Source organism: Cimex lectularius, unplaced genomic scaffold, assembly GCF_000648675.2.
Source record: "Cimex lectularius strain Harlan isolate CLEC.00 unplaced genomic scaffold, Clec_2.1 scaffold11, whole genome shotgun sequence".
In the NCBI taxonomy this organism is placed as follows: Eukaryota; Metazoa; Arthropoda; class Insecta; order Hemiptera; family Cimicidae; genus Cimex; species Cimex lectularius.
In genome coordinates, this window is record NW_019392673.1 from 1,694,340 (window position 1) to 1,719,323 (window position 24,984).

Genomic DNA, 24,984 nt, shown 5'->3' on the forward strand with positions numbered 1-24,984 from the left:
ACAATTCATTGATACTATCCCCTAGAGCTCGATATTCCTCGGGGTAATTGACGATAAGCTCCTCCATTCATGCTAATAAATTATGATTATTCAGAGATCGTGAGATGCGGTCTGGTGTGACGTAGTTTTTAGTAAAACATTTTCTTTATCGTGCCAACGTTTCGATCTTTATTGAGATCATCTTCGGGGCTCAAAGTGTTTGTTTGATTATGATCGCAATAAAGATTGAGCGTTGGCACGATAAAGAAAACATTTTTCTAAAACCAACGTCACACCAGTATGTCTTGGTATGATGTCTTTTTTACACGATTTGGATGGTTTCTTTCTTACCAGCAGATTCTCCATTCAAGTTACATTGCATTAGCAATAGTTTTTTTCTATTGTTAAGTTGAAAAATTCCAAGATCTCCGTGGTTGAAAACGTTTATTCAATTTAGTAAATTACAAGGCGTTTCAGGGCTCCTGGCCCATCATCAGCAACTAAACATAGAGAAATCTCATGGTATAAGGGGGGGAATGTCGTCGTAATTGTTTTAAAACTGTAATAGAAACATATATTTTATTTTTGTCACTTCATTGGTATACCACATGGTAATGATATTCTTTATATATATATGTATATACCTTCAGTCGCTATCTGCCCTTCTCCGAGTGGTATACAGGGTGAGTAATTTTTTGACGCACCATTGGAAAATTAACGTGGGTATGTTTAAATCTGACTCGAGGCTTATTTCCTTTGATTAATACATTAATAAAAGAAAGTGAGTCAATTTTCGGTGCACCATAGGAAAATCAATGTTGGTGCGTCTAATTATGACTCGGCACATTTTATTTTGTTAGTCTCGTACCAAAAAATAGGCGAGTCACATTTCGACGCCCATTCGTTACAAATTAGTTTTAGTAGGTTGGAAGGAAAATAAACAAAACCAATATTATTAAAACATTATACAAACACAATGTAAAAATTTGAAAAAAATTCTTCACAAATTAATTTGATTAAGGTTTAAGAGTTTTTTTTTTTTCGTCCAATCGTCGTTTTACGATAGACTAGGCTACTATATTACAGCAAATGGAGGTCTGTTCGAACAATTATTATAATGATTTTGAACCTTTTTGATTTGCTAACAAAGGAGATTGTTACATTTATTTAACTTTTTAATTTACCAGAAAAAAATACTCTTAAACCTTAATCAAATTAATTTGTGAAGAATTTTTTTTTTTAATTTTTACATTGTGTATGAATAATGTTTTAATAATATTGGTTTTGTTTATTTTCCTTCCAACCTACTAAAACTAATTTGTAACGAATGGTGCGTCAAAAAGTGACTAGCCTGTTTTTTGGTATGAGACTAACAAAACAAACTGTGCTGAGTCATAATTAGACGCACCAACGTTGATTTTCCTATGGTGCACCGAAAATTTACTCACTTCCTTTTTTTTAATGTTAAAATCAAAAGAAATATGCCTTAAGTTAGATTTAAACACACCCACGTTGATTTTCCAATGGTGCACTGAAAATTGACTCACTTTCTTTTATTAATCAAAGGAAATAACCCTCGAGTCAGACTTAAACACGTTGATTTTCCAATGGTGCGTCAAAAAATGGCTCACCCTGTATAAGTGTAATATCATTACCATGTGGTATACCAATGAGTAGACTAAAATAAAATGTATGTTTCTATTACAGTTTTAAAACAATTTTGACGACATTCCCCCTCAACAAATAAAGGGGGGGTGGAAAAATAATATATATGTATCATTGGCATAGTCCAGGTATAAATACTTTTATTTAAAAAATTGGAAATTACTGATGGGTGTGCCTTCAAATTGTGAATTATACCATGAGATTTCTCTGTTTAGTTGCTGATGATGGGCCAGGAGCCTGAACGTCCTTGTAATTTACTAAATTGAATAAAAGTTTTCAACCACAGAGATCTTGGAATTTTTCACCCTAACAGTAGAGAATATAGATCCACAGACCAACCATGGAGTTGGTAATATAAAACATGAAATAGTTATTTTGTAAATTTGTTGGACGTAAAAAGTGTTTCAAGCTACATAGCACATATTTAATGCAAAACAATCAAGAAAAAAAGGATAATTAAAGAAAAAAAATTTAATCTTTAGCTAATATTCATATGTGCAGAAGAAAACAAACATAATTAAAAGGGATTAAAAATGAACTCAACAATGTTAACGTCAGTAGGAAATGATGTGTTTTATTATATTAAAAACATACGTGGCATTTTGATATTTCTCTCTAGCTGCATCTAGTTTTTCTTATTTAAAGGAATAACAAAACAAAGTGCTGAAATGCCTGTAAAACAGAAATGATTAAAATTATTACGTTATATTACAAAAATAAGACTAATATAAGTAAACATTTAAAAACATTGACACAATTTGTAAAGCTGAGACTAATTAAATATTATTTTAAATATTAAGGCATTTCCATATGTGCGTTATATTGGATTATGTTTGTTCCTTCCCTAAATTTCTTTTTTTTGTTTGATAGATACTTTGTTATTTTGATAAAATCAATAGTGGTGAACTATTTATTAACTATTATTTAATAAATACATTGAAATTTTCATTTTGTTGTATTATTATGATTATAGATATAGATGAAAGCTATTAAAAAATACAAGATATCCATATTGTTTTTATTTTTTGAACGTTTTGGTCTGTTGGCACATTTACAGCAGCCTAGGCTAATTCCTGCCCAAAGTTTCAAAGTAATTCCAAAGAAACATCGGTTGACTTGTGGAGTACTTTGCAGGAATTAACCCATTTGATATGGTGACGATAGGCCTATAGCGGTCCGAAACACCGACACTAAGCACTCCTCGCAGGAAGTGTGTAAAAGGAAAAATAAAAAAGACCATCCCTAAGAAAGGGTAGTCACTGCAGTGTAGGACAGTTTGTCCTGTTTGGTTGAGTATTAAGAAGCTCATCTACACCCCGTTGTTTGTATTCTAATGGTTTGTTGATGCGTGCATTCTCGGAGTTGGAATTAACTTTTATCATAGGTCCTCGTACGGTTGGTTTCCAGGATTTTTTACCAACTCTGCTACCTGCCTTAAAACCTCATACTCTAGACGTGAAATTGCGTCTTGGAACTTGCATTTTGAAGTGGTAATTCTCCCTTAAGCAAATATGGCATTGCATTGTAAAAACCATAACTCCGGGTCCTGTTTCCAGAAACTTGGGAGACGGTCTGCCACACCAGATCCCTGGTTGATTAGTTTTTGTTCTTCTTCTCTCATTTCCAATTAAGTAAAATTTGTGCAGATGTTACAAAAAATTTTAGAAATAATCAAGAAAAATATACAAACATAATTACATACAGAAAAACAAAAAAAAAATTAAGAAAAATGAAAGAAATATTCTTATACAAAAATTACGAAATAAAAAAATGTTATTAAAGAAAGAAAGGATATGTTTATTAAAATATGAATCAATATGAAAATTAAACAGAAATCACATCGGGGTCACCAATTATTGCGTCTTTATTAAGTCGTTCTAGATTCAAGATCACGATGATTAAGATTAAAAAACTAAATACGCAGTGACATCCTTTATTACATAGTATTTACAAAATTTTATTCAAAAATGATCATGAGGACAATTAATATTAATTTTGGAATGGATGTTGCAACATCGGTACCTTGGGGTGTAGACGAGCTTCTTAATACTCAACCAAACAGGACAAATGACTGTACTACACTGCAGTGACTACCTAGGTCCTATGTAGGGATGGTCTTTTTTATTTGTATTTTTTTTCGTTTCCACCGGACCACTGTAGGCCAATACGTCCAAATGTCCAAAAAATAAAAACATTTCGAATTTTTTTTATTTTTGAACACCCTTTGAAATTTTCAACTATTAACGAAATGTATTTTTAATACTAAATTTTATCAGCTTCTATTAAATATATAAATACTCAATTAATTATACATAATTTTTTCGAAATGAAAACTTTGTGTCACAGGCGGGATTCGAACCCACGAATTTCGGCTAAATACGCCGCTGCTCTACCACTTGAGCTACCGTGACTTCGATCGCCCATGCCACAAACTTCTCATTTCGACTACCCGATTTTATTCTAATTATAAGCAAATCGCGGCTTCATATAGAAACACTTTTTATTAACGATTATACTAGATTAGCATGGGTTCGAATCCCGCCTGTGATACAATTTTTTCGAAATGAAAAATTTGTGTATAGTTAATTGAGGAAATATATTTTGTATATTTAAAATATATTTATTTATGTACTTGTTACCTAGTAAGATTAGAGAAAGACCATAATATGAATATTCGCAGTAGTTTTCTTGTAAAATGCCAAAAAGCTGTCCTCCGAATGAAGAGCCTAACCTTCCAAATATCATACAAATGCATGTTGCCATCGCCCTGAAATTTGAGCGTTAAATATTTAAGCAGCTTTTTTATTGTAGACTGGAAAAAAGCCTGAAGCTGAGGAGGAAGTATTGTCATCTCACACAAATACTACACACCTGAGATGAGTTGGGAAAAAGTCTACGATGATGCTGAGTGCTAAAGGAAGGGCAGCTCCTAGAAGAATCACACCAAGTGCAAGCCCTGCCGTCGTCAAAGCCATGGCATGCATTAACGTTACGACTGTGTAACTTGCAGCTCCAATAATTAGACAGCTGACTAAAATTTTTATCCTTGTAATAAAAAAAATTAGAAAATTAAAAAAAAATTACCTATCAGGCCTCTTCTAGAGAAATGGTTTGACAGGATACTCATCAATCCAAAGAATACAAATTGGCAAACTCCGATTCCCATTGTTGTAAGATAAATTATTTCATCTACTACCATTTTGCAAGGTTCGCCTACTTCATAAGCTGTGTTTGATGTCATAGTTTTATTCACAACTACAATAATTTCATCTTTATAATTAAAAACCTGGCAAATAGTTGCATTGTAAACTTCGTGGTCTGTGGAATAGATTGACATTCTGCTTATTAACTCAGGAAGCCACAGCATAATTACATTATATCTATCAAATATTGAAAATAAATTATTAAACTAAATTTCACTTTTAAAAGCTAATATATTAACTTACGACCCGATAAGTCCTAAATTGAGAAAACAGGATAAAATTGTACTTGATAGCAAAGGTGGCGAGAACAATGTAACGGTTTGCCTCCACATATCTTTAATAAATCCAACTTGTGAGGCTTCGTGCACCATGTCCCCATCATCCAATGAAATATCAACAACCTGTCAAGATTCATCGATGATTATAAATAGTCCTAGAAAAAGTTTTATTAAGACGCACAGGATAGGTGTGCGGTGGGACCCTGAAGTTCACAGAATACATCTTTCTCAGAACATGCAGCGTCTCCTGCTTCTGTCCTCTTGTAAGTAAATATTTCGGAGATTCCAGTAGAAAATGCATGAGAATGTTGCAAAGCAACGACGGTATCGCTAGCAGGGCGATATAGATTCTCCAAGGGGTCAGTTCCACACCATAAAAGGTCTGAATTCGGAAATTCAGAGGCATCACAACCCAAGCCATACCTGAAACATTTAAAGTATTTAATTTTTTGTTTGGGAAATTTTACGATTATTTGTGTTTTGGTTACCTGGTAGGAAAGTAGTGATGAGTGAAGCGATAGCAGAGGCAATAAGAAGGGAAGTGGCTCGTTTATCAAAGGCGCAGAATTCACTTATATACACATAAGCCGGTGTAAGGAGGCCTCCTGCACTGAAAATACAAAAGATCTTTCATGTGACTCTCATTCACCTGGTAATTTCAAACGTTTGAATTGTACATAAATCCGTTGGTAAACCATAGTACTGTCAGGAAGTAAGGGTTGGGCGAGAACATGGCCAGAAACGAAAGCAGGGCACAGCTATAATTGCTGTATATTACTATTTTCCGCCTTCCGTAAGTGTCAGACAGGTAACCATATAAATGCGATGAAAATAGCATTCCTAATACGTAAAACAGAAAATTGACAACTTAGAATGAGGTTTTATAGAATAGTTAGCGATACCTGTATAAGCTATTGACGTCAAAACACCCTTATCTTTAGGTGTTAAATGCATATCACAGTCAGTTGCAGGCAATGTGTAGGACAATATTAAAACTACTCCCAAACCTCCAAAAAGGGACAGACCACCTCCCAATATCGCCAGGTAATTATACAGTCCATATCCTAAACATTTCAAAACAAACTTTATGTTCATCGATATATTTACATTTCATTGATACATTTACACTAACCTATTTACAGATAATATATTTATATTGAATAGGTTAAATTAAATATATTTTTTACCCATAAATATAGGTGTTTTTCTGAAAATCCAACTTACTACAAATGTACTTCTAAAAAATTGTGGACTAGAAATTAATTATTTTATATTACCTGACAAAATCAGAGCTTCTTCAAGTTTCACAGCTTTATCATTTGAATTCCTTTGGTTTGACATATCATTCTCTAAAAAAAATAAGTTATGTGTTACAAAAAATTAAATTAAACCCATGACAAATCTGACAAGTTATAAATACTATAAATTCGAGAAGTGTAATAACTTATTTTGGTGTGGTAAATAAAATTACCAATTTTATTTATTTTTATTTTATTTACAATAATTAATGGCTTAAGCTTTTCACATAAATTAAAACAAAAAAAACAGTCAACTTTCTAATATAAATTCATATATAAAACTAAACATAAGTTAAATACAAATAATAATTGAACAACAGTATAATGAACAAATGTGCAAACAAATTGAATGAGATGGACAACATTGTAAACAAGTTTCAATTATGAAGTTTTTCAGAGAATCTACGGAAGAGGTCAACACAGAGAAAAAAACTTCCTTTCAGTTTTCGCCGAGCTTTCGACAGTTTTTATACTGTCATCGTCATCTTCAGGGCTTTAACCTTAGTGGGGAAATAAAAAGGAACATGGTGTCATGGGCACCGAAGTACATTATGTTTTTTGGTGCTCAGCATCTCATAAAAGTCTAAAAAACTAGTAAACTTCCTTTTGTTTTCAGGTACATGCGATCACAGTGTGTTTCTTTATATATATATNATATATTATTAACTTTTCTTACATTTAAAATATTCTACATTAAGATCACAGATTAAAAACAAACCCTCTTCGACGAGAGGACAAAGGCTCCGAGAAACGACCCCAACAAAATGATCATCATTTGGCTAACCGCAATGGCTAACCTCACCAAATGCTTTCTACCAGTCAAACATATTATTTTATGAAAACTCCTATGGTGTAAAATTAAACAAAAAGTGCAACAAAACTTATTATTAAAATATTTATTATTATTAAACAATGTTTAGAGTGTATTTCTATCATGTTCTGACTAAACCATACATCATCAACAGCATCATAGCAAGAATCTAAGGTTATGTGAGAACACTTTATGATAACTGTCCCATAAGTGGTCATGCCAGCCTAAATTACAATTTCAGACTCTCAGGATCACATTTAAGCATATATTTTTACTTGGTCCTAGTTAACCAAAGTAAATTATTTGAATTGACTCATATTTTTCATCTCAACCGCACTTTATATAAAAATTAATCATTTTTAAGTTTGATCCCGTTAAAAGTTAATCCTTCATCCACCATTGATTGGTACATTGGTGTTACGCATAAAATGACTTGTAGTTGAAATTTTTAGCAAGTAGGTGCACAGATAAACAGTGTAAACAACACAATGAACACAACCTATACAACAACAATGAAAGTATTTAAACTAACGACAACATTTTAAATTATAATAATATTTTAAATATACTGTGTATAAATTATACAAGAAAAACTAAACTTAAAGACACTTGATCAAATACTCAATGAGAAATTAACCAGTTTAGCATTAATTTAATTACATTTTTGACGAGCATGCTCAAATAGCACACAGGGGCACATGAAAAATTATATTAGTATATGTGTGGTGACTAGTGACCGTTAATCGATATTTATTTAGAAATTGTGAGATGCGGTCTGGTGTGATGTAGGTTCAGAAAAACATTTTCTTTATCGTTCCAACGTTTCAATCTTTACTGAGATCATCATCGTCAGGGCTCAATAAAGATCAAAACGTTGGCACAATAAAGAAAATGTTTTTCTGAAACCTACATCAAACCAGACCCCATCTCACGATTTCTAAATATATATTAGTATATTAAAACGGTTTAGAAGTTTAACAATAAGACATATTAGTGCTTTGATTCCTTTGCAATTTATTGATTTATAATTGGCAAAGTTCCTTTAGAAGCAATTCCTATTGAGAAAAGGTTTAAAACCTGACCAAAATACTTTACCACTTTGAAATGATTTAAAGCTTGTGGCCAATTTTACCACCTCTGAAGATGGTGAAATGCCAAGACACAACAGGAATAAACCAAAGCAGTCAGAAGACCAAGATGACCAACATGTTTGTGTTCTGCCTTTGTTTTCAACATATTGATTTCATAACTTGATAATAATTAAATTACAATGATGTTTCCTTTAGATTTTTTTTAATTAATAAAAATAAATTAAAACTAACCTTTGGCTGTGAGCTCCATTTCAAAGTAGTCTGCGCATATGACGAGTTAAAATTCAAAAGGAATTTACTACATTAAGAGCTAGCTATCCTCGTGTATTATGTAATACAAACAAACTACTTGGCACGTTGTACAAAAGGTTGTAAATTAGATAAATAGAACTTATATTTATTCTATGATTATTGTTTTAGAAAAACAATGTGTCATTTCTGAAAAAAAGGTGCAAGGCAATTTTTCTGCATATCACTTTTATAGGGAATTATTCTTTTTATTTCCAAGATAAATACAACTGGTTCAGTCAGCATGATTAATTTTGTTTTCAATTTTTCAAAAGCTTTAATACGGTCTCAAAATGAGGCCAGCGTATTTGCGAATACGTCTGGGTTCTGTTATCACCTCTGCAAATGCTTAGAGCAAAACAATGACAAATATAAATGTATGTTAGATACATAAATGTTCTATATTTGACATGAAATGAAAAACAAACATTCTCGAATAATTATGTACTAAATAATCTTGGATAATTTTATATACCATGACATATTTACAAAAGATTCAAGCATGACAAGGCTATACAAACATGTATATTTAAAAAATATGTATATATACAAAATGTAAATATGTAGGGAGTGGAATGGGATCATCAGATAAATTTGAGCATGAAAGCATGGAAATTATAAAATGGGAGAAAGGAATTATTGTCAAGTTAGTGCACAGGTCAGTCACATGGACTTTATTAGAAACCAAAAAAAATTCATTAGACATAATCATAGTTGGGGAGAATAAGGGAGGAAACGAGGATTTATGCATACTAAAGAGTGGAAGGTGGCTTGCATGACAAATATGATGGAGAAATCTGGAAGATATTGGGCTTCCGGGCAAGGTCTGAGCAACACAAGATTCTTGATGGAGAGACAGAAGGAAATAGGGTTAATCAAAAATTGTTAACGGTTATAACAAAGTCATTTCATAAAGGCTGCCAAAGCGACATAAACAATCAATAAGGCAGAGTTCCAACGATTGAGGAGGCAGATGAGAGGACGGCGGAGGCCTAAGGAGAGCCATGCTGGATTTGGAGTTACTCGGTCGCTTGCAACTTTAGAAAGAAGATAAAGTAAAAATAAAAGTGTGTGATATCAAGACAAAAAAACTGCTAGTGAAAAATTTTTGTGGAGTGGTGTTCATTCATAAAGGTTTGTTACACTATACTATACAACTTGTCCAGAGAAAAGGAAACCAAAAAATAACTTTACACTTAATTATATTCTATCATAAGAAAATATACCCTTTTCCTTACTTAATTAGTTGTAACCATTTATAAGATATATTCGATTCATTAATTTGTTATTAATATAAGGATCTTTCATGTTTAACAGGTACAAACTTATTATTTTATTTTATTTTTTATAACCATCATATTAATCCCACAATGTTATATGGTAAACGGAGAAATGGGAGAAGATGTAGATGTAATATTTCAGGGTATGGTAAACTGCGCCCTTTAAGAGTTATTGTATCCCCTGTGCTCTGCCTAAAGCACATCGGTGAGTCCTATTTCATCAAGAAACTTGATTAATAGGCCCAGTTTCAGTGGTTGTAGTTCTTCTATGGGCACATTGTACATCCCAAAACACTTCCTCCTGCGGGCTAATGTAGCTCCGCAGTTTGTTAGTAAGTGTGTTGGTGTCTCTTCTGCTCCCTTGCAGAATCTACATGTGCCATCTTGGATTATTCCAATTTTCTTTAGATGTTCATTTAATCTACAGTGTCCTGTCAGGAATCCTGTTAGGATTCGCAGTCTATTCCTGCTTCCTTTGACATATTCTGTGATTTCTTTCTTGCCAAATTTGGTTAGATTCTTGGATTGTCTATGTCCAATAAGTGAATTCCAAAGTTCGCTCATTTTCTTTTTGTCCTTCTGTCTGAGATATTCGTTAATAGTGTGGATTCCTATGCTACAGAAGGGTTCGGGTCCTATCAGCGGTGTGGCAGCCCCTTTCCTTGCAAGGGTGTCCGCTTTCTCGTTGCCTTCTACTCCCATATGTCCGGGGACCCAGCAGAGGCTGACTTTATTCTGCATACCTAATATGTTTAATTTGGTTTTGCAGTTCTGCACCATCCTTGAACTAATGGTATTTGAGCTTAGTGCTTTGATGGCTGCTTGGCTATCTGACATGATAGCTATATTCTTGTTTTTGTACCCTCTATTTAGATTGAATTGGATACATCTTTCAATTGCGTGAATCTCAGCTTGGAAGATACTGGTGTGCTTTCCCATGGGTTCTGAGTATTTGGTTCCGGGTCCAAACACTCCTGCCCCCGAACCTACCTGTATTCTAGATCCATCTGTGTACCAAAGGATGATGCCATTTTTGAGGGAGGTATTTCCCTTTCTTTCCCATTCCTTTTTGGTGCCCAGATGTATTCAGAATTTTTGGTTAAATTCAAACCTCCTGTTCATGTCATCTCTTGGAGCCATGAGATGGTTTTTTCACAGTTTGTTTCTGTCTCTCCATTTCAGTTTTATTCCTGTTGGAGGTTTCTCTCTAATAAAGTTGATTATGGTTTTCTGTGCTGTCCTTTCTACCATGTGATGTAGGGGGATTAGTCCCAATATCTTTTCCATGCTAATTGTAGGACATGTTCTCATTGCTCCCGTTATGCAGATGCATGCAAGTCTCTGTATTTTTGTGAGTTCTTTCCTTTTGGTTACTTGTTCCACTTTATCAGCCCAGGCTATAGCTCCATATGTAAGTAAAGGTCTTACTTTTATGGTGTACATCCATAACAGGGTTTCTGGCCTACATCCCCAGTTTCTCCCTGCTATTCTTCTGCACACCATCAAAGCTCGTGTCGCCTTTGTGATAATGGAGCTGAAGTGTTTCTTGAATGTTAGTGTTTTATATAGTGTGATGCCCAGACATTTGACTTCATTTTTGATTTCTATCACAGTGTTGTTGAGTTTGATTTCTTTCATTTGATTTCTTTCATTTGATTTCTTTCATTTGATTTCTTTTCCGTGTAAAAGTGACTATAGTAGTTTTGTTTGGATTAATCCCCAAGCCTGCACTTTTACACCATTCTTCTGTGATTTTCAGTCCCTCTTGGATTATATCGCAGAGGGTTTCCTCCAATTTTCCCCTGGCTGTCAGGACTATGTCATCTGCATATCCCTGACATTTTATTCCTGAGCGGTTCAGGGTTTCAAGCAGTTCATCAACTGTTAGGCTCCATAAGAGAGGTGATAATATCCCTCCTTGAGGACATCCGATGGGAGAAGCTGAATCAGAACACAACATCCTGAGACTTTTACGTTCTGGTTGTCTGTTCTAAGTCCTCTTCTTAGTTTCATACAGTTGCAGCTTGCAAAATGATGGGAAAGAAAAGTGAATTTGAGAGTCATCGACATAAAAGTTATAGAGGCAACTTTATGGATTTAGCAAATTATTAATGAACCAATAACAAACAAAGATGAGTTGCTCGAGCGTAGTTATTTACAAATTTGTATAATTAATGTTTAAGTCGCCAGTTCATCAAGATTGTTATTATTATGTTTAATTTCGTAACTTTATCCAAGTGCATTCTATCATCATATGATTTTTAGTTTTTTAATAAAATTTTTAAAATTGAGAATCTTGCCTAATGGCTTTATTCTTTATTTCATAAATTATTCATAACCAATGGGTCACAAGGGATACCTACTTTCTTCTGAAAAGTGGCCTTTGTAATCAAGCTATACTAGACAAAATAAATTTCCTTTTATGACACGTGTATTATCAAATTTCAATACATAATTGGGTTGAAATTTTAAACTTTTGAAAGAGAAATGTTTATTTTCAATCTAACTAAACTTTGCCCCCATGTTATAATATCAAATAAGGAAGCTATTCAGATTATATTGAACCAAACTGTTTAAGATAAATGGCCAGTTAAAAGAAAAAATTGCAAGAGTTTATTTATTTTTTACATTTTGCTGATATCAAATAAATTTAAAAAAGCTATAACTAAAAGTGTCATTAATTACTATTTTTAATTAAAATAGTAACTGAAATTGTACATTATTTGACACTTTTCTGTTATAATAACATAAAACCCAAGTTCTGTTGCAGTGATACTCGGAACAGAAGCATATTAAAACGGTGATGGTTGTGCCATGAAGGGTCACAAAAAAGGTGGGCTAAAGCCACCATCGTGATACAATCCTCTGAAATTACAAATTCAATAAAAAGTACGATTAAAAGGAAATGTCGGCATCAGTGGGCCAGATCGACAGAGAAATTCCTTTGCATCAAGAGCAACGTCCATAGAAGGCCCTCGGAGGATCTAAATCCAGCCATGTGAGATTGAAACACAAGCTTGTTTATGTAGAAAAAAGCTGTTCAATTACTTAATTAAAGAGGGTCAATCTTTGGTTCCATAGGAAGGAATGCCACCTGACATGAGAATTCCTGAGCATGGCTAAGAGAATTTGGGGCAATGTTCCAATTTTTGGACAAATACGACTGTTTTATTACTTGATAGACATTTTGTTGTTTCTTTTTTGTCAATATTGAGATTGAATGTATTTATTAGAGTGAATGTGTCGTGCAAGAGGGCCAATGGTGGAACAATGAGTACCCCCATAACCCTCAATTAGATTAGGTTTGAATTGCACTATAAAAAAAAATCAAATATTCCACCACCCCACTTAAGTGATCAGTTTAACAGAAAAGAATGAGTGAGAATGTGAGTGTTTAATAATTGCATGCATTGGTGCTGAAATTTCCTAGCTGTTGACAGCCTCAGGAGCCTAACTTCGTTGGTAGGACAGAGAAGGACAAGATCTAAACCCAGATGCTGAAATGACAAATTGGGTGATTGATAAATGTGCAGAATAAGCTTATATAAATCCATGGTAAAGCCAATTTTACCATTTTTTTAGCCCCAACCCATATACATATTTAGAAGTCTTAATAGTGTGTAATTTATGTATATATTTGTGAAAGGAGTGGTGCTATATCAAGTATATATTTTTTCAAATAAATTATAGTTGATATATATTGTAATCATTTGTGGTTAGTTGGAAGTATAAGTGTTTTCTTATGCTGCTTGTGCATCATACATAGATGAATTATAAAGTATCTTACATCTTGCTTTTTTAAATCTTTTAAAAGTTTATTTAATTAAAAATCATATAAACTGTAAATCGACTGGCTGGCAATGTTTATTGGAAAATCACCAAGCTTGGCTTACCTTGAAACGTCCCATAGCGGTCACTGAAATCGGAAAGGCGTCTCATTCCAAAGATAAATAATTTCAACTATTTTCACCCAAGACTGTTGTTTTCTTTCCCATTAAGCTATTTTTTATTATTAAACTACTGCCTGATAATTTTCTCATATCCAGATGTTTTCCCTCTTCGAACGCATTTCCAGGACTGTACAAGCTGCGAAGACAGGAAAAGGTTTTTATTTTATAAAATTGAAAACGTTCAGATAGTCAATCTTCGGGGCAAGATAAAATTTCGATTAAACCTCTATTGTAAGTAAAGTTCTCTAACACAATTGATAAAACATTTCAAAGTTTAACAGATAATTTTATTTTCTTGATCTACCAATTTGTTCCTCCAGAGTTCAAAGTTTGTTAACAAAATAAATTTGTTGACAAATTTTTGCACTGTCATGAAAAAATGGCATAAAAATAAATAAAACTATAAAATTTAAAGTAAAAAAAAGAAAGGAAAATATAGTAAAATTCATATTGTACAAAGCTGTGCTTATGGATCTGAATTTATTACGCTATATTTAATTAATTTTAGGTTAAATTATTTGTTTAATGAATCATCTGTGGGGGGGGGCTTTTTAAGAACAACAACTGCTTCTTTGTCAATCTTTCAGGAATTTTTCGCCCAAAATACAATATACTTTCAGTTTAGATGTTAAAATAATTTTCAATTAATTAAGGTTTTTAGTTGAGATAAAAAAGACAGTGTCACGAGCGGGATTTGAGCCCATGACCTTCGGCTAGACAACAAACTTTTAATTTACAAGACAAGGGTCACAATAGCTCAAGTGGTAGAGCAGCAGCATATCTAGCCGAAGATCGTGGGTTCAAATCCCGTTCGTGACACTGACTTTTTTATCTCAACTAAAAACCTTAATTAATTGAAACCTTAATTAATTGGTCAAGCGGACCACGAAAACTACAGAATTAAATTAACATACAGTTGTATTAGCAATAAAAAGTGCTGACAACTTGGCTAAGTAGCAGTTGATGTTTTTAAAAAGACCCCCCCCCCCAGCTAAAAAAACTCAGCTTAAATACTGAGTTATAAAATGTTGAAGGTTGATCACAAAACACATTTATTTAAGTTTTTAAGTACTTCTCAGTACAATATTCCTGACTCATCTTTATATACATTTTCATAAATCTAATGTTATTTTTTGCATAATTCACATTGAATTGCTGCTTTAACTTGTTTTATTAAGTTTAAATTGACTTAATATTTGTGATTGTATTTTTATAATGAACCGTGGATGGAGTTAACAGAATGGGGCGAAACGTTAACTTGTACAGAATTATTAGAAATTGCAAGTAGTATTGTCCGCTATTTTAATAGACGTTAGATGGCTCTATTTACAACACAGGGCAACAAGCCAAACGGGAAGGATTTGATCGAAAGTCAACTTGATTTCATACATGAGGTAGTTCTATTTGGTCAGATATACAACTAAAAAAAAGCTGGTAGACAGTATGAATGTCAGATTTGGCCAGTTAATTCAGACAGAAAACAACTAAAAAATGAGGTGTTTTGGCCAAGTGTAAGCAAAAAAGAAAAACGGGGGCTAATACAAACAATGTATAAAGTGCAATCCTATTTTTTTTATCTAATTTTTTTGGAAAAATTTCACACTACAAAACAGTTTTTGTTACAATCTAGTTTCAGATTATGATTACTGGTAACCTTTTAAGTAAACTTTATATAATTAATTTTTATATTGTTTTACTTTTATTTGTTTAAATAACTAATTGTTTTTAAGTTTAACAATTGTTTTGTTTTTGTATTTTTTATTTTTTTATTTTTACTATTTTCAGTATTGTGTTAATGTTGCACAGTGTAATTACATTGCATTATAATAAATTGTGTTCCTTGGCATTTTTTATTTAGAGTTAATTTATGCCTGGGAAGCCACTGAATGCTTAGTATGTCTATGTATTACAGCGCAACTCTTTTCTGACTTAATCTCTTAAAGTCCACCTTCACATCATCTAGACACCTCAGTCTTTTTTCAGTTGAGAACTGTCTGGCCCTCCCACTATATCTTCTTCAGTAGTCTTGTTTCTGGCATCCTCTGAACATGGCCTAGCTATCTCAGTCTGCCTTTTTTTTTTTAATATGGGCTACATCTGGCTCACAAAACAGCTCTCTGAATTTTTACCAATTCTCCAAATTTCACAGACTGCGCTGAATATCTTTCTGAGTACCTTATTTTTCCATACACCTAGAGTCATTTCACTTCTCTTTGTTACCTAGCTCTCACATCTATAGGCATATAACAGGACAAGTATTTATGGTATGGTGAAAAAGGATACTAGGAAGGGGGTTTGCACTCCCCAGGCACTGCAGCCTTCTGGCTTACTGTACCTTCCTCGTTCCTTAGTTCAGTGCAATGGACTTGATCCTTCTCCTTGGAAGTAACAGGTCATAGACTGTCGCTGCTGCAATTTGATTCCCTAAGCGTTTTCCGTACGTTAGGTTAAATCTCCATTGAGCTGTTGCTTCGCATTCGAAGATGATACGAGTTGCTTTCCTCCTCCTCATTACATAATCTGCAAATGGGATCATCGATGTATATACCCATGTTGTGCAGATGTTTTCTCAGATACCAGTGACCGGTTAGTAGTCCTACCACTCCTCTGAGTTTGGCCCTCTCCAATTGCAGCAGTGCTTTTGCCAGTCTCGGTGAGGGTTGTTTCATCATAAGTTTACTATGTCTACCACCGGTAGAGTTTATCCACTTATCCTTTTGTTTTGTTTGGATCCATCCTATGATGGAGGATTCTATATTTGTTTTTGTATCCCAAGTATAGGTTCAGGGCCTATGTATGGTCTTGCAGATCCTCCTCTGGCCAGACTGTCTGTTTTCTCGTTACCCAAAATTCCCCTGTGCCTTGGCACCCAAGATATCATCAGGTAGTTATTTGTCCCCAGGTTTTGGAGATTTTGGATGCATTCACTGACTAATTTTGATATGATTCTTATACACGCTAATGCTTTAATGGCTGCTTGGCTAGCAGATCTTATGAGGATTTTTTGCCAGTGTAATCTCTTTTAAGATTTTCCAGGGCACAAGCATTGATGGCATCCATTTCCGCTTGAAAGACCAAAGTGTACTTCCTTAAAGAGTTTGATTGCTCATGTTTTGGGCTTGTACAAAAAACGTCTGATCCGGTTCCTTCGTTTGTTTTGCGGCCATCTGTGTACCATATCATTGTATCTGATGCTCTCCTGTGTTCTTCCTCTCCTTTATAGTCCATTGAGATTTTATAGGAAGTCAAGTATATAACTCTTTGGTAGATTTTTGCTGCCTAACAATTCTTTAAATTTCAGGTATTTAAAACCTTTGCAGCATCCGAATATATTTATCAGTATTCTACTTCCCCGCTTCCTTATATCTTTGTTGTTTTCATATCTTTGTTTTATTCACGTTGATACTTAAGCTGGCATTTGCTGCTGCTATTTCAAACTCCTCCAGGAGGCTTGATAAGGTAGTAAAGTTCATGCTGTTATGACCCCACTGTAGATTGTTCCTCTAGGTTTCATCCGGATCTCTTGTATTGCAGTTTTGAGGGCCAGATTAAATAGAATGGGTGACAATAGGCACCCTTGTCTCAACCCGTCAGTGAGCCACTTGAACTGAATATAATAGATAATACAATTTTTTTAATGTTAAACTGACTTATTTTTATTACATCTCCTTTTTAGGGGTTAGACAAAAATTGTAATTATTTTTATAGCATAGTATAAAATAATATGTAAGGTGAACACAAAATAAGATAATAGAAAAACATTTGTTTTTTTAATCTTTTAATTAGTAGCCAGGTACATCTTAGTATTCTGAAATGTACCAGAACGTAAACACATAAAAATTAAAAATTAATATTTAAATTTTAAATTTTATGTATAAAATTAATTTTACACATCAAAATATACTTTTTGACAATAAAATAAAAAAGTAATTATAAAAATTCACATATTTTTACACATTGTAATACAAAAGTAAAAAAAAAAAAAAAGCTTGTACAATAGACAATTATTGAAACAAAATACATACCTATAGTCAATTAATAAAAAATTAACCAACTTTTGAACAATTTTGTTCTTTTACTTTTTGAGTTGGAGCGTTATTGTCAATTGGGGTTGTCGAAAGTAATGTGGAGGTAACTCCAATCACTGAAGAAAAGAAAAATAAAAGAAAAGTGAGTCATAAAATTCAAATTGACAATTTTCTTAAAAACTCACCCATCAGAGTCGCAAAAATTATGTAAAATATCAAATCGCACTGTGTGTACATAATGCTGGCGATTCCCAGGTTGGCCGACAGGACGCCAATTCTTCCGAACATCATTGTAAGACTTACGCTAGTCGCTCGTATTTTTGTTGGAAAAGTCGCAACGACTAAGCCAATGACAGAGAAGAATGTTATGTTAAGGACAGCGACAAACGTTGATGAAAGTGGTACAACGAATTTGGTCGAGAAAAATGGTATCATGATTACACAAGTCGCACCCAGGATTGTCGTTGCAGCTTAAAATCCAAATTATTATTATTTTAATTTCAACCTTTATTTATAATTTAAACAGGGGAAATAACTTACTGATTATCATTTTCTTTCCAACGTATTTGACGGAAATTATAAAAACTACGTGCGCTAACAATGTGCCAGCGTTGATCCACATCATGTTGAGAAAAACTTCCGGCTTCATGACCAGCTAAAAAAAGGAATTTAATTTAATTTTTAGTTTTCAAAATTGTTCAAAATTGTCCATACATCATTGCAGCTTGTTTCCGGCTTGTTAGCATTTTCTACAAATACTTCACAGAACCCTAGATCTCGCCTTCCATCGGACAATGTGGCATTCGGTTCACTTTGCATTTCCACCAATGTGAACATCTGGGGTAGCCAAAGTCTTAGTACATTCAAACTATTAAAATATATATACATATATACATGGCAATGTAACAGGAAAAATATATTTTATAATAGTTTTTGTCTATTTGTTAACAATGTACAATATAATTTTATACTTAAAATCAAATATTGGAATAGGCAAATACGATATACTTTTAAACAGCTTATAAATATATCTATAAAACTTAGGAAATCTCAGGACAAATTGCATATAGAATAAAATATTTTGTACAAAAGGAAGCTGTGTAAGTCAACTGCAGAAAAAAAAACCCTGCAAACTTCAGCCTGAATCTGAACCACTTTTGAGATATTTGATATTTTATTATGTATATCAATATTTCAAAACCATTCCTTATAAAATTTTAATAATTCCTAAAATATTTTAACAATTCAATTTTCCTAAGGAATTATTTTTTATTAATGAGCAGTACAATAATTTCCTGAAGTATGGTTAGCAAATTTTGATACAACCTGTTTAATGTGTTCTGAATTGATTGGTTTAAAAAGTTAAAAATAAAGTGATTTCTTTACTTTGCTAAAATGTGAATTGTATGTAAAAATAATATGCTAATATGAGCATATAATCAGATAGATTCAGCCTTTGCCTGTACAATAGCAATAAATTACTAGATGTCTCAGTATTCCACCATCTTTAAATTCATTTATTTTTGTCAATATTAGCTTTTAAATTATTAAAGCTGATGGTAAGCTTTCTAATTTAATCATGAGCAAATATAAATTACTGGCATGCAGTTGAAAACGTTTTTCAGAGTTTTTAGTTTTGAGATTTCTTCCTGTCGCCTACAGGGAGATAAACTTGTAATTTGGTCTTTAGACGCATTTCAGCGTTTCACAATCTTCAGTGTGTCTAAAATGTCAAAAATATCTGAAAGACCAACCCGGCGAGGTCATACAGACCAAAATGATCAGTAATGACCAAATTACCTGCACACAATGACAAAATTCATTTAATAAATTGCTGACGTTGCTGGTATAGCTTCAACATCCTTCGTATTGACTTTCTTGGGAAATCGAAAGGATTAAAAAAATATTAAAATTAAAATGGGATATTTTTCTATCACCTAAAATGGCCAGTTTCAAAAATTGCATGTAATCTTTTATATATGTAGGGTTAATACATTTGGTTTTAAAATATATATAAAAGTTGAGCTTTTCACTCGTTTCATTTTTAATCCAGCATCTTTAATTAAAGAGCTTTGCCTAAATTTATAGCTTAATGTTGGGTTTTAAAGATATTTGAACTATTAGAATAGCTTCCAGGGCTGGCTATAAATTAACACGTTTGATTGCACAGCATGAAACCTTGAGTACATTCATGTTTAAAGTACATCAGATTATTTTTTTTTAGATCAAAGAATATTTTATAACTTTTGGTATACTTGTTGAAAGTGTTGGTCTACAATCGGTTAACACTTTAAGATCTAGCACTGAGCCAACTAGTCTTGTTCCTCACTGAAAATGGCCGAAGCTGAATGGCGAGTCAAAAACAAGCTAGGCGGATCCAGTGTTAATTCAACATGTGTCTTAGTTTACTTTAAAATTAAAAAAAAAAAAAAAAAAACAGTTGCTTACCATGCCATGCTGCCAAATTGGATGAAAAAGAAGAAACATACTCTACGTACATATGGTGGTTTTAAAAGCACAAGAGCCTGGTTTACACCATCTTTCAGCAAGGTTAGAAAGTCTTTCTCTTCTTTGCTCCTTTCAATAGCCGACAGCCTTCTTGCATCGTGCAGCTTATGGATCTGAAAATTATTTATTTAGATGATGTCCACGAGGAGAGAAAAAAACGACTTACGGGATACGTATGCTGGGGTAGGCCAGTGTTGATAGTGTAGATTTTCTGAAAAACGTTAAGCGCTTCCTCTTTCCTTCCATGCTCCATTAAGAATTTCGGGCTTTCAACGAAACAGATCGAACAAACTCCACAAATCAGAGAAGGCAGGCCACAGGCCATGAGGAAAATCCGCCAAGATTTTACTTCGAAACCCCCGAATAATTGGATGTGGATGTCAAGAGGGATCAGAACCATTGCCATTACTGTTAAAACAAAATATTTTAATATAATAGGTAAATCGTTTTTAATCGAAATCTTACAAGTGGAACTGCTTACTTGGTTGAAAAATACTTCCTACTGCGCAAAACATCCCTGCCAAGAGGACAGCCATGTCACGTCTTTTGTCCAGAAACACTTCTGACAAGTATGCCATGAATATTGAATAAGGACCACAAACCCTATATATTTTTGAATCATGTTTTCAATACTGTATAATAAAAACAATTACAATTTATCCCTATTTTTTTTATGTACAGGTACCAGAAAAGAAAGTAAAAAAATATATAATACCATTTGGTTTTGTTAAACTTACATGACACCACTAAAAAACTTAAATAAAAACATAATGGCAAAATTAGGGGCCAGGCTTGATAATAGGTTCATGACCGCATCCAGGAGAAACCCGTAGCAAAGCAAGTGTTTTCGTCCGAATGCATCGGAAAGAAAACCCCAAAAAAATGCGGATAAAACCATACCTGAAAATTGTAATTACAATTAAGTCTTAAGCAATAAAACTTAAATTTGATGTCATACCGGCGTAAGGGGCACAGTTGATCAGGCCTTTTTCAAATGAAGACAAACCCAGCTCACATCCGGCAACGGGTAGAATAAACGAAACAGCACCGGTGACATAGGCAGATGAGCACGAAGCAGGAACAGCGATCAATAGCAGAAAATAATTAAACTTTCCATACCCTGAATTTTTTTTCAAATTACAACCATTATCAGTTTTAGTTTTAAGCTAAAGTAAAATGTAATCATGTAAAATGTAAATTTCTACACACCTGCCTTTGATATTGCTGTTTCAAAATCAACCGATTCTTGTCCAATGCTAGAACTTTCTGCAGATATACCAAAAAAACTATTCATTTTTTAAATAAACAATAAATAGACAATATTATCATTTTATTTATTCTTATTTGCTAGAGAATGAAGCCAAGAATTCAGAACCAATCAGTATTTAAGCATATTAAGGTAAATTTTATAGATTTTTTTTTTTTTTGGTAGCTATATACCCCACATTTTTTTGTAACTTTGATCTGTTACTGAATATTAACATTTACGTTCCGTACATAAATATCAGAAAAAATGTATTGGAACATTAACTATAATTTAAATTCAATTGTAAATTTAAAAACTAGTGCGATGTGAAAAATTAAAACAGTTGTTTTATTGGATAAATTGTGTGACGGAGAAGACTGAGGTGGCTCATGGGTTAGGTGCCACGTTAGTGGTTCTGGGTTTAAATCATAGCCCATGGCTTTTTAATTGAAAATATATATTATATTTTTTTAAATGTAAAATGATCCACACCCAATGGACAAGTTGGAAGCCGTTGTTAAAATGTGTGATATAATAGACTGAAGATTTTTAAATTAACGCATGAAACAAACAAGTCAAAAAGTAAATATTTCAAATTAAAATAAAATTGGCAATTTAATAATCAAAATTTTTCATTAAAATGGTTTAACAATTAATGTATTTGATTTTGAATAATTAGAACCCCCTGAATAAATACAAAATTATTTAACTATTACTAAAACAAAAAGGAACTTTTAATTTAATGCTAAATCAGGTAGATTTGTATGTGCTGTATGTTTGATTATTTTTGATGATTGGTAATGAAAAACCATTACGTTTTATTGGCAAGCGTTTATGAAAAATTTTAGAGTAATTATATTAACTAATCAAAGTTTAAACTAATAAAATAATTTTTATTTAGAAATCGTGAGATGCGGTCTGGTGTGATGTAGGTTTCAGAAAAACATTTTCTTTATCGTGCCAATGTTTCGATCTTTATTGAGATCATCTTCAGGGCTCAAAGTGTTTGTCTTCTGTGTAATTGTGTCATTCTTGCGTGTCGTGTCGAGAGTGCCACACACAGAGTGACACGACACGAAAGAATGACACAATTACACAGAGGACAAACACTTTGAGCTCTGAAGATGATCTCAATAAAGATCGAAACGTTGGCACATAAAGAAAATGTTTTTCTGGAACCTACATCACACCAGACCGCATCTCACGATTTCTAAATAAATATCGATTAACGGTCACTAATCACCACATATAATAAAATAATCATGCTATCCAAAAAAAAATTCATGTTGACCAATCAAAGTGTTAAAAAGAAATAGTGTACAATTAAAAATATAAACTCAAAAGTTGATTTATTTTTGAAGAAATTCTCTTGAATATTGCTTGGCATTTGATTGGCTTTTAGTCTGCATTCAAAATATACTTTTTTAATTATTTAGCAACCTTTAGACATTATTTTACACCTTTCACCTTTGCTGCAATGATTTATTTGTTACCGGGATGATTATTTACATGTGAATGTATCAAGTTTGTTCAATCACAAATAGCCATTATTAGAAAGACTCAAAAAGTATTATAATTTGTTAATATAATATAATCAGACTAATTTGATTTTTTTAAATACACTTTTATTGATGTGTTTTATTACAAAATATTGCATAATTGCAAAGGTATAAGCTTGTTTTTTATTGTAATGGTTCTGTACATCGTATGGCTGAAAATCCCTTCTGTCCTTAAAAGACCTGCCATCAATGCAATTTGTCAATTAACGATCAATCAATTGACTGACCTTCTTTCATGCATCTTCTTATATCTTCCACTGCTTTGTTGTAGGCCAGGGCGTTGCCGCTCTTGGCCTCGGGGAGTTCGATATGCGAAATTTCCACCTTTTCCCTCATCGTCCTTTTCACTCATACCCCACCACACTTCTTCCTCGCACTCTACTGAAGGCAGATGCAAATGATTTTTGAGACTTTATAAGTTAAGCGGAGCTATAAAAAAAAAAAAAAGAAAGGAATTAATAGAAAAGAAAATAGTGGCTGAAGGAATCAGGTGAGATAGTAGAATAAAAAGAGAAACAATTGTTTTTACCGTGATTAGATAATTTCAACATTCGCACAAGGACATCGAAAAATGTAATTTTTCCTCGATAATTTAATCTTTTTTAATTCAGGAAATTTCAATATAATCATAGAAATCTCTGAAATAAAAGACACAATTTATTCCTATTATTTACTTAAGTTTTATAAACATTTTCTGTAAAAACCAGACTAATATGTATTTCATTATATATACTTATTATATACTCAATGTCTTATTCCTTAAGGTACGGTTGGGTTAGCCAAGAAACATTTATGATCAAAATTATTTTAAAAAATCATTCTCTTAATGTGTCGTAATGTTACTACATACATTTTATTTATTATAATTCATTTTGTTTGTATATTCGTGTCAATTAGGCTGTGGGTTTTAAGGTAACTGACAATTTCATTTTTTTATCCTGTTGCCAGCCTCTCTATCTCAGAGTCTTGTCAGTCAAGGATAAAAATCTTCATATAATAAACACTAAATCTTCATTTATATGAAAATTATACATAGTTAGCCAAATTGTGGAAGAAGCCCTTCCGTTTATACTAATAAATTTACATTCACAATTTCACTCACTCTACCCCAGAGTACTCGATAACCCTCGGACTCTTTAATTTCACACTAATAAATTATATTCATTTGTTACAATAATAAAAAATAAGAACTGTTTCTCATTCAACGTTATCATTCAAGCCAATAAATGTATAAATGAATCTCTTTCTCAATATTCCTTGTGATCTATCCCCCCTCCATTCTTGCTAATAAATACATTCATTCCAATAAATAAGTTATAGATAAACATAAGCACACAAAGAAGTTAAAAACATGACTGAAGTATTAAAACAGTGATCTGGGCCCCACGATCTGGGTGTGACCCAAACGCAAATAAATACGACCTACCCCTGAACACCTCCACAATCCTGGGATTGATGTCTTTTTTTAACATTAAATTATTATGATATACTTCTTTTGGACAAGCGGATTCTCCATAGATTTTTTATTGTACTGGCAACTGTCCTTTTTATACCCGCAGGACGACAGTGTGATAAGGGTCGTGTGGTATAATCATGCTAAAGTAACTAAAACACCGATTTAATTTAGTTTCAGAAGTCTTGTCTTTTAAAAATTCAACTGTAATAACTATTGTTTTTTTAAATCTTCAATTGTTATGTTAAATAATTTGTCAAATCAACATAAAATGTAGACATTAGATAAAATACGTTTTTTAAACTGATATTTACTAGATTACTAAAGAAATATAAACAACGCTGTTG

At 32.8% G+C, this 24,984-nt stretch overlaps 1 protein-coding gene across 1 annotated transcript; it reads right to left on the minus strand.

Moving 5' to 3' along the window:
• Positions 1-2,192: 2,192 nt before the first annotated feature.
• On the minus strand, positions 2,193-23,610 carry LOC106668294. Its single transcript, XM_024225412.1, has 22 exons — positions 23,412-23,610; positions 21,589-21,645; positions 21,338-21,499; positions 21,117-21,279; positions 20,861-20,982; positions 20,546-20,787; positions 20,320-20,492; positions 18,586-18,739; positions 18,412-18,526; positions 18,057-18,341; positions 17,893-17,987; positions 13,787-13,853; positions 6,403-6,474; positions 6,028-6,189; positions 5,803-5,965; positions 5,614-5,735; positions 5,307-5,548; positions 5,091-5,248; positions 4,729-5,024; positions 4,516-4,675; positions 4,284-4,411; positions 2,193-2,316 (listed from the first exon to the last, which is right to left on the minus strand). The coding sequence occupies exons 1-22, from the start codon at positions 23,518-23,520 to the stop codon at positions 2,270-2,272; spliced, it is 3,294 nt and encodes a 1,097-aa protein (XP_024081180.1). The 5' UTR covers positions 23,521-23,610; the 3' UTR covers positions 2,193-2,269.
• Positions 23,611-24,984: the final 1,374 nt, after the last annotated feature.